Here is a 10,614-nt window from a genome sequence, read left to right on the forward strand (position 1 = left end):
GACTGGGCCAGAGTCTGGGCCAGGCTTTGTTCAGTGACAGCTGTTCATATAGTGCTTGAGAGAAACCAGGTCACAGAGTCCCAGGGACCCAGGCCCATCCTTATATGCCTGCAGTACCAGGATGAAAGTGCCACCGTGGAGATTCTGCCACGCCTTCCCAGTTTCTCCTCAAAGAGACTCAGGACCCCTGGAAGTTTCTTTGGCATTTATAAACTGGCTCTTTAATATTTCAGTGAGATGGAGTCTGGGCAGGCATCCCAAAAACAAAGTAAGGGCTCAGGAAGGTGAAGTCAGGTGGAATTTGCTCAGGGTGCCATCGCACCAGGGGTTCTGGCATGAAACAAACACCAAAGTACAGAACCCAATGTTAAGCTCTCATGAGCCCAACTGTCTGGACACGGGAACTGACTGAGATTGTGGAGCCCGCCCCTTGCACCCACAAAGTCCCAGCACCAAACATGTCAGACAGTGGAGGCTGTAGTCAGATACAGCATCCTTCCTGCTTCTGTGTGGGTATATAGAGGGACAGGTCCTAAGGTAGATGTAAGATGTAGTGCAGGGATCTGTTCTGGGTGAGGGGGATGCTGGGAAGTCAGCTCGAAGTTCAGCGTGTGCTCATCAAGCACTGAGGTGTTGCAGCAGGAGGAAGGAGACCACTTCAGTCTCTGACAGTCTCTGAAGCAGGAGCTGGGACCCAGCCTCTTCTTGGGATGCAGGCTAGAGCAACCTGTCTGTCAACCTGACCCAGGCAAGAGCCATCAGAGAGAAAGGAGCCTCAGCTGAGGAAACACCTCCATGAGATCTAGCTGTAAGGCATTTTCTTAATTAGTGATCATTGGGGGAGGGCCCAGACATTGTGGGTGGTGCCATCCCTAGGCTGGCGGTCCTGGGTTCTATTAGAAAGCAAGCTGAGCAAGTCAGGGGAAACAAGCCAGTAAGCAGCACCCCTCCATGGCTCCTGCTTCCAGGTTGCAGCCCTGCTTGGGTTCCTGTCCTGGCTTCTTCCAATGAGGGACTATGACGTGGAAGTGGAGACCAAATAAACATCTTTCTCCCTGACTTGCTTTTTGGTCATGCTTCACTGAAGCAAGAGAAACACTAACAAAGACAGGGTGGCACATAGAGAAGTCCTAAGCATTTGATCTGGGGGTAGAGTGGAGGGCTAGGATCTGGGAACCTCACAGGAGCCATTTCTGACTCCACAAGGACCCAGAGCAAAACACACTGGAATCCTGGGTCCCTGGATGGCAGAGTACACCCAGAGCTGGAGAGGCCCATCACTGGTTCCTGGACCTTGGACCTTGTTATCTCCGGTTGCAAACTCCGAGCGGGAATGCAGAAGGGAGACCGCTGCCTTCGTATAGGCTGTCGGCCCTGCAACACAGCTCTGGCCGGCAGCATGACATCACAGTAGCAATTACTGTAATCAACTTAGACCAATCGGCCCAGTTATTTTTAGTCTAGATAGTGGCAGAGTGAGAGGGCAGCCCTGGCTTCCCGGGCTGCCAGTTCCCTTGCTGGAGATGTGGGCTGGGCCACTGGTTTCCAGCATCTTCCCCTTTGAGAGGAAGGTTCTAGAACATCTGCTTCTCCTGCATTAGCTGTGATGCCTTTGTTTCTGGAACATTTGTGCTCAATGTGACACGTGCAAGAGTCCTGTTGTTCTGAGAAATGCAGACACTCCGTGTTCAGTGGAGACTCAACGTCCATCCATATTAGCACATCAGTGCTTTCTCAAAAGGCTTCTCATAAGTGGCTGGTGCTACTGGATGAAGTAGCCTCTCAGCCATGCCTGATGGTAAGTAAAGGCACTCAATTAAAAATGGCCAAAGGTGTTTGACCCTGAGTAAGACATTTATACTGTGATCTGCAGGGTTCAAGCAACACCATGGAAGAGGGAACAGTAAGAATGTAAGATCTGGAAGAAAGGGAGAAGGGCCCAGAGGTGTTACCCTCATGGTACAACACAGTCATTGCAAACATGATCTAACTGCAGCTGCGCATGCCCACGCTGGGGCTGCACAAGCCCCATCAATATCAACAGCCAATGATGGGGTAAGCTCAAGGGGCCCTAGCCCTCCCTGTCGAGTAATTACTGGCTACTGATAGGTTCTCAGAGAGGTAAAAGTTCCTGTGGTTAAGTCCACAGGTTCCAATGGGTAGTTCTAAACCCATGGCCTCATAGAAGGTCCTCGTTAAAATCTGTGCATCAGAAAAACAAAACAAAAAGACAAGAACATAGGAAAGGGACCTGTGGAGTGTTGTGGTGACACGGGTGTGTGGGAGAAAAGAGAGGACGGTGGATTAGTAAACAGAACGCACTACATACATGTATGAGTGGCCAAAGAAAAAAGTAATACAAACAACAGTCAAAGGCCCTGAAAAGACTCTTGTCCAATAATACACACAACTGCAATGAGTGTGTGAACAGAAGCTTGTCAAGTCTTCGGAGGGGATCACTAATCTTTAGGGGAAACTCAAACCAAAACCACAATGAAATACCACTTTGAGCCCACTGGGAAGGCTAGGCTGCAAAAACAACAACAGGAACCAGTCAGGGCTGCAGAGGATGTGGGTGAAACGCAATTTGCACGCTGTTGCTGAACTGGACCCTGCCTCTGGGAAGGAGCAGAGCAACAACTGCTCAAGGAACAAACACCAAAGCCTTAAATGTTTTCCCTCCTGGGAGAACTGAAAGCAAGCCTTGAACAGCAGGAGTCAGAGGACCTGCCTGGAAACATTGTTTACAACAGGAAAAACCACCTCCGGAATCAGAGAATGGATACATAAATGTGGCGAAGCCAAACAAATAGAGTCTTACTCTTAAAGAGCCAGCCTGGTCTACAGAGTGAGTTCCAGGACAGCCAGGGCTATACTGAGAAACACTGTCTCAAAAAAACCAAAAAAAAAAAAAAAAAAAAAAAAATTGGCACACTGATGTGAGCTACAATGAAGATAAACTCTAATCAGACCTACCACACACACTGCACTATTTACATAAGATGTCCAGAACTGACAGATCTAAAGAGGGGAGCAGACGGACAATAACCAGAGGCAGGTACATGGAGCTACTTATTGGGTATATGGGGTATCCTTTGTGGGTAATGAGCATGTGACAGAACTACAGAGATGCCTCCTGGACACCTTGGGGTAGACTACATGCTACTGCACCATCCCATTAAAAATAGTTATCCTTATGCTACGTCAGTTTCATTTTAAAAGGTTTTTAAAGAGGCAATTTTAGTCACTTCCCTCATACCCATAACTGTAGACCCGTGAAGTACCACTGGGGAAAATGGGCAGAGATGCCTACTTGGAAAAGCTAGGGAAGCGGGTCTGGGTTAGTTTTGTTTATCAATTTGGCACAGGCTAGAGTCATCTAGGAAGGGAAAATCTCAACTGGGAAAATGCCACCATCACGTTGGCCAGTAGACAAGTATGTGAGGGAATTTTCTTGATTAATGTGAGGAGCCCATTCCACTGTGTGGTGTCTCCTCTAGAGATATAGTCTGGTTTGTATTAAAAAAAAAAAAAAAAGGCAAGAAAGCTGAGCCATAGAAAGCAAGGCAGTAAGTAGTATTCGTCCGTGGTCTCTGCTTCAGTTCCTGCCTCGACTTCCCTTTGTGATGGGCTGTAAGCTGTTAACATAACCCCTTTCCTCACCACATGGCTTGTTGTCGTGATGTTTCTTCTAACAACAGAAACCAAAATATAAAGAGTCCAAAGCCTGGAGACACATCACTCCCAGAACGAGTACAGGTACACCCCAGAAGCGTGCATCCCCATGTCCTGTACCAAAATGGGGCTCTCTGGTATGATTCTGACCTTGGCAACACAGGCAAAGTGACACTAGGCCCTTCCGAGCCTGGCTCCACAAATCTCTGGATCTTTCGGTGCATAAAGTCAGGTCAGATGCACAGATCTAGGAGTCCAGCCTTCTCATGGGAGAGGCCACTCCTGGATGAGGACATGTCAGCTGTCACAGAGGTAGAGTACCCATGTTAAGCCACAGAGATGTGGCTGGTATCTTTTGCCCAGAACTGTAGATAACAGGCTGGTGTGGTTACGGAAGAAAACATTTGAAATGCACCTCAGTCTAAGACTTTCTGAGGCTCTGTGGATCTGTTGGAGCAATCTTTTGCGAAGGTGACAACCTCCAGCTGATCACCTGTGCTGAGTCACAAGCCAGGTAGAGCACTCACAGGTAAAAAAGCACCCCCAAGGGCTAAGCACAGTAAACCCATCCTGCTTGGGAAGAAGGTAGCTCCCAGGCACGTTTCCTGCTTGGACCGCTGGTAGGCTGGAATGGATTCAGGACTTTCACGACTGTGCAGATGCCCCCAGGTAAGGGAAGAGAGCCATGAAGGAAGAGTAGAGAAGACAAAGCCCCCGAGACACCCAGCCCCAGCCTCCATCTTTTCCAGTCACACTGCAAAAATGTCTAAGACATTCAGCCCATCTCTACCTCTCACTCTCCCACAGTGCACACATCCCCCAGCACTTTCTGGTTCCTTAAGTTTCAAGACAGTAAAGATTTCCCTCTTTTCCTTCCTGGAATCCAAGCGTGAAAACGTTAAGGAACAGGAGGGTGGGAGCGGTTTCAATGAACACCATCCAGTATCCCTCTTTCTCCTACTCTAGGATCACCCTGGCCTACAGTGACAGCCCTGAAGACTAGACTCCAGCAATCCATGTCACAGAGGAGAAAAGACCTGGGACCACAAAGAGGGGTCCCTGCTAGCTCTGGAATAAGTATGGAAGGAGTCTGGAAAAAGGGGCTCCATCTGCTAAGACCTGAGCCACAGGGCCACTGGCACCTCTTGTTGCAGAGCCCACTGGGTACCACTGACACCAAGGAGAGAAGGCTCCACTGCCCGCTCACCAGGCAGGCACACACCTGCTCAGGTGAACAGTTAACCTGCCCTAGCATCTGGGCTGTTCTGCTTAAGTGGAGCTACCCACGAGGCAAAAGCAAACAGAAGTGTTTGCTTGTGGCTGGCCACCTGCTCTCCTCGGCACCCAGGTGGTACAGCCTCAATGGTGGCTCTCAAGGTCTCATCAGCCACCTTCTAAGGGGCACTGACATGCCTGGGAAAGAGCTGGCAGAATACAACAGCCCCCTGCTGCCTCCTCTCACCGTACCTGACTGGGTCAGAGCTTCACAGTAGATGGCTCAGGGTGTCTACTGGCTCCATAGACTCCAGTCTCTCAGGCAGAGGGGTGTGGTCCCTGATGCACCATTCAATCAATCACACAGCTGGGAGGCCCATTAAGGACCTCTCCATGGCTGCTGAGGACAGGAAGGTAGGTGATGGGGGAGGCAACAGCTGGGCAAACAAGGAGGAAGAAGGTGCCGGCCACAAGAGCTCTCTAGGATCTTTCGACCTGTCAGGAGAGGATCTAGTGTTGTCTGAGAGGAGCTGGAGCACAGCCTCATCGGATTCCTTGGACAAAAAGTCCTGGATGCTTTTATGAATGGGGGCAGCCTGGAGTCAGCTGTACCAGCTCATCAGCTTCCTAGGGTGAAACACCCCCATACCAGAGGGTACAGAAGACATTCCTCACAGACCAGAGAGGCAGTGCCCTCCCCCCCCCCCCGTGACATCACTTCCTCTGTGGTCCATGCCCAGGGCTCTCTGCCAAGCACCCCATTCCTTGTTTCCTTGTCTTGCTTCCAAGCCGCTTGTCTCTAAAGGAACCATACCCCCTCCCCCTCCCTCTCTCTCCGTAACTATTAGGTGTGTCTTTTGCTGTTAGTTCCTCCTTGCAAAGCAATACTCAAGGCTCTTTTTGATGAGTACTATCAAGTCATTCATACAGAAAAATAATGGGGAAGGAGGGAAAGAGGGAAGCAGAGCTGATGGAAGAGGACTGAAGGGAGAGACCGGCAGCCAGGCAAGCGCCAGACTTAACCTAGAAGTGTGCATGTGCGTGCATGAAAACACACACACACACACACACACACACACACACACACACACACACCATCCCTCCACAGTACACTTATGGCCACTCATCCAGAAGCAAAGAATTACTGAGTAAGTATAGGCTGCACTCCTAGCCAGCACTGCCCCGTCTCCTGGGCACACAGTGGGCGTTTGCTTTTATCGGTCATTCCCAGTGCCCTAGGGAAGTGGATTCCATCTGGATGAGGGCACACGGTTGTGCCTCTCCCCTAGCATGACACCATGATGAAAGGAAGGCACTTCCTTCAGACACGGTGCAAAGGACAGTCCTTGGGTGTCTTGTCCCTACCAGCCCTCTGACTATACACACAACGTCTTATAATGCCTAGAGCACACAGGTTCCCTCTCTGGGACAGCTCTGACAGAGACAGGCCTAATGTTCATTCCTAGCCCAGGAGACTCCCAGGGTCAGCCAGTCAGCAAGGGCAAAAACATCTCACTGAGAACTCTGCTCAGACCCACAAAGGCTCAGGCTTTGTGTCTGTGGGCAGTGCTCTATGTCACATGTCACTCCTAGTTCTGGTCCAGCCTTTCTCCAGAGCACCTGCTGTCATACATGAGTGACCTGCTGTGGTGTGACCGGCAGGAACATTGTCCTCTCCCAGATCGCTCTTCATCTCTACTCCTGGTACCAAGCTCTCACTGGCTTTGCTAAACACAAGAGACCTGGACCCGGGGAGTCCTTAGCTTTCCATGAGCTCCAGAATCTATAGATTTGGTGAACCTCAGTTTGTTCACCTGCGAAATGGGAAAATAAGACCACAAACCTTACAGGGTTATCAACAGTATGGCAGGGGAAGCTGCTGCTAGTGTTAGCAGGAGAGGGGATCAACAGAGTCTTTTGCCAGCAGAGGATCCCAAGGGAGGTAGCAGCTTCCAGCTATCCTTTCCTTTCCTATCCAGGCTCCATTTCTACAGATACTATAATTTTTAATTAGTTTTCTCCTCCCCTGGCTAAAAGGCCATTAGCACCCCATTAGGTGAATACATCCCACTTTCTTCACACCACCAAGGAAACAAGTCATTTACTTAGCCCATTCCTAAAGCAATTCTACAAAATAAAGGCAATCTAGTGAATGGGCTCAGTCACTTCCCTACATGCTGTCTGCTCTCAGGCCCCACCCTCAGGACTCCCTGGCTGGCCCAGCCCTGAGAATGGGCTCAACAGCTCAGGGGAAGAGACAAAGAAGGGCCGGGATAACCCTGGGGAACCAGGACAAATCTCCAGGATCCCCTGAGCTCAGTAAGGGAAGGAAGGAAGGGAGAAACAAAGAGGGGAAGCAGGGAGGACCAGACCTCAGTGCTCACTCACAAGGAAAGCTCTGGGTGATGTCGACCGATTATGGCTCCCCTCACACTTACACAGAAGGGTTGTCCAGAAAGGGCCCCTCCATGACTGACCCTTTGGTTCTCACAGCTAGAGATACTAAGCAAGATGCCAATCCAAGAGGATGGGGGACAGGAGTCTTGACAAGTAGTTGGGAGTGGAGGGGGGCCAGGAGCCCCGGGACATGTAGGGGAGACCAAGATACTGTGATTCAGTCTCCTCATCCACTTAGTCAAGTTGTGTCTGTATGGAGCAGCAAAAAGTCCAGAAAATGTTAACAGAAGGAGGTTGTCAATCTCTACTTCCAGGACACTGGGCCCGACAGCGATGGGAAATGCGTGACACAGTTCTATGTCCATGTGGGGTGTTTGGAAGAGGGTGAGAAGGGAGCCAGGCCATTCTTATCCACAGGTCTCTTGAGCATGAGCTTGTGAGCAAGAGTGGGAGCATGGATGAGTAACTTGAAATCAGAGTATGGCGAGTCTCGTTAACAAGGCTCCCTTACTTCTACAGACCCACTCAAAACCCACTCAAAACCGTGGGCATCAGGCCCAGCCACTAGAGCACTGTATCCACAAGAGGGCACCGGAGGCCACGCTGTTCCCAATCCTTCTATTGAGGAACCGCACCCGAGCTCTCTAGTGGCAGTTTGGAGATCAGTGAATGTCACAACAGCTGCACCAGAGTCCAGGTTAGAGGGCTTCTCCAAAACCCCCATCACTTCTTCCTGGGTATGAGGCTGCTGTGGCCCTCTCTGGACCTCTATCGTGGATTCTTGGCCATCCAGAAGGGGGTGGGTTTAAAACCTCATAGTCCTGGATTCTATAAGCTGTCTGTGGCCACCTGATTCTGAGCCAGAGGTTTCACATAGAAATCTCCCTCTCTGCCTGCCACATGCCACAGGCCAGACCCTTGAGGTGGGTCCCTTACACGGCTGGGGACCTCACTAGATTCAGGGTTAGGTGGGTGGAGGGAAGTTGCTCAACACATGTCTTCCTGGTTTACTCCTGACTACATACCTGCACCTGTGAAGTTTAAACCCAATGACACAGAGCAGCTACACAATGTTAAGCTCTGTATTTTGCTACACAGCCTTGGAGCCTATGACCCTCTGCAGCACTGTGCCCCACAGCACCTTAGGACCCAGGAACAGACACTCCAATCTGCCCCCCCCCCCAGAACGATAAGGTCTTTATCTTTTCCCCTCTCCATACTTCTCTGCGGTACTTGGAAGGCCTGCAAATGCAGTCCTGGGCTGGTCTGTGAACCCAGTACACGACTCTGAGCTAGAGGCAAGATGAACAGTCTTGCCTATTTCCAAAGGTTGCAAACCTTTTGTAAGTAATGGGAGTGGGTGGCCTGGGCTCAATTCTGTTATCAGAGGGAAACTTGGTACAAATATTTTCCAGAGGGAACCAAGTTAGGGTAGATTGAAGGACAGTAAAATGTGCAGCCAACCGGGTCAATATCCTGTATCCTTGTGGTTCATTTGGTCAGGGTATAGGAGCGAGGGCAGTGACCAGCCTTTGAAAGGCCACACCTAATGAGGGGCGCCTATGTGTGCTGTCCATGATGCTGGCAGCCCATCACCACACTCCCGAGTGGCAGGGCCCAAAGCTCTGGGTAACTAAATGTCAGCCCTGGACCCTATTATGCCTCCAAAAGACACATTTTCATGTGCTCCAGCGGAATAGCATGTGACACAGGACTCCCAACTGTGGGGCAGAGCTCAGAGCTCTCGGCGAAGACACGCGGGGACGGGGGGGGGGCGGGGGGGGAGAGACCACAGGCTTTTAGGTTTTTAAAGATCAGGGCGGCAAAAACACACACAGGAAAAATAACCTTTACTAAAGATTGCCTCAGCGCCCTTCAGCCAGACGAATGGAGCTACAGCAAGTGCAGAATTGAAACGCGAAAAGAAAATCTGGGCGCTGCAGTCTCCAAGCGCTGGCTCAAGTCGTGGGCTTCCCAGGGCTGCCTACCCTGTCCGCTCGCAGCTGCTCCCCAAAGGCGACAAGATCTGTCCGCTTCGCTCGGGCACACGGCCGGCCGCGGCTGGAAAAGCGACCAGCTTGGGATGTTCAGCTGCGGCTTTGGCGGAGCAGTCTACTCTGCCCGGCTCGCAACTCGCACGGACCCAAGGCGAGCCGAGCCCCGCCCAGCCGGTGGCCCAAGCGCAGCAGCTAGCCGCAGCGACCCGGTTCCCAGACCCGGAGGCCCGCCAGCCGCGCAGCCGGCCGGTGACAGCCAATGTAAGCGCGCTTCTGCGCGCGTCAGCTTCCCGGCTCGGCGCGCAGCGCTAACTTCACCCCGGCCCCTACCGTCCCAGCCGCCCGTAGGACTCACCTTCTCCTAGCAGCGGCAGGAGCAAAATCAGCTTCAGCCCCAGCCCTGCGGCGCCGGACGTCGCTTTCGCCATCGCCCGTGCGCGCGAGGGCCGCGGTTGAGGAGCAGGCGGGTCTCGGCGGCGGTGGGGTGCGGCGCTCAGCCGGGCCTCCCCATGCCAGCCCGGGCGCAGCGGGCACTGCGGGCGCGTTGCGTCCGGGCGCGACTCCCAGCTGCGGACTCGGAGCCGCTCTCTGCTGTTGCTTGCACGGCTCCGGTTGCGGTACTGATGAGAGACCTGCGCTGCCTGCGCCCGGGGAGCGGACTGGGGCAGGGCAGGGCGCAGAGGGAGTGGCAGCGAGAGGGGCGGGACCAGGGGTGCGGGTGTGTGTGGAGGGGCGGGGCTCCAGGTACTGTGTGGGGCAAGGTGGGGCGGCACCCGACTGCTAGGGGAACCTCTATTTCCTCTCTAGATGAGCGCGGGTCGGAGCTGGGTGCGTGTGGGTTGTGGTGCGGGTGCTGGTCTACTAAAGGTAACCTGGATCCATGATCATTTGCCGGCATAGCCACTTTCTCACCCCGTGCGTCTCGCTTGCTGTTTCTGTTAGTCCTTTCCCGCCGCCCAGAAAGAGCAACACAGAAGATTCGGCGTCTGGGCCGACTGGTCACCTATACTCGCAGAGACCCAGAGTCTAGAATGATGTCCCTCCAGTCTCTGGACGCGAAGAGCATCCTCCGCCATTTATCAAGGGGGCGGGAGTGAGAAGCGCGTTTGGAGCCTGCAGCTTCTTCTGGGGTTAGAGGCGGGAAGAGGGGAGGAGCCCTGATCAAGAGAAAGAGGGACAGAGAGCCTGCTTCCAGTGTACAACATATCATGTGGTGAAGACGGTTGGGGGTCCTGTTGGGCTTGTTTGTGATTCCCAGGACCGGTACAACCAATAGGACCAAGACACTGGCTAATTGCACACCTTTCAAAGAGACCTGCTACCGTTGTCG

The 10,614-nt window shown here is 52.5% G+C and overlaps 1 protein-coding gene across 2 annotated transcripts in view; it reads right to left on the reverse strand.

The window, feature by feature from the left end:
- The window catches only part of Ret (ret proto-oncogene), a 45,997-nt gene extending 35,674 nt beyond the window's left edge, over positions 1-10,323 (reverse strand). For both annotated transcript variants that reach the window (NM_009050.2, NM_001080780.1), the window contains exon 1: positions 9,640-10,323. In NM_009050.2, coding sequence (NP_033076.2) covers positions 9,640-9,712 — 73 coding nt within the window. In that variant the 5' untranslated portion in view covers positions 9,713-10,323. The remainder of the gene's footprint in view (positions 1-9,639) is intronic.
- Positions 10,324-10,614: the final 291 nt, after the last annotated feature.

The sequence above is a fragment of the Mus musculus genome, chromosome 6 (genome assembly GCF_000001635.26).
Source record: "Mus musculus strain C57BL/6J chromosome 6, GRCm38.p6 C57BL/6J".
Classification (NCBI taxonomy): Eukaryota; Metazoa; Chordata; class Mammalia; order Rodentia; family Muridae; genus Mus; species Mus musculus.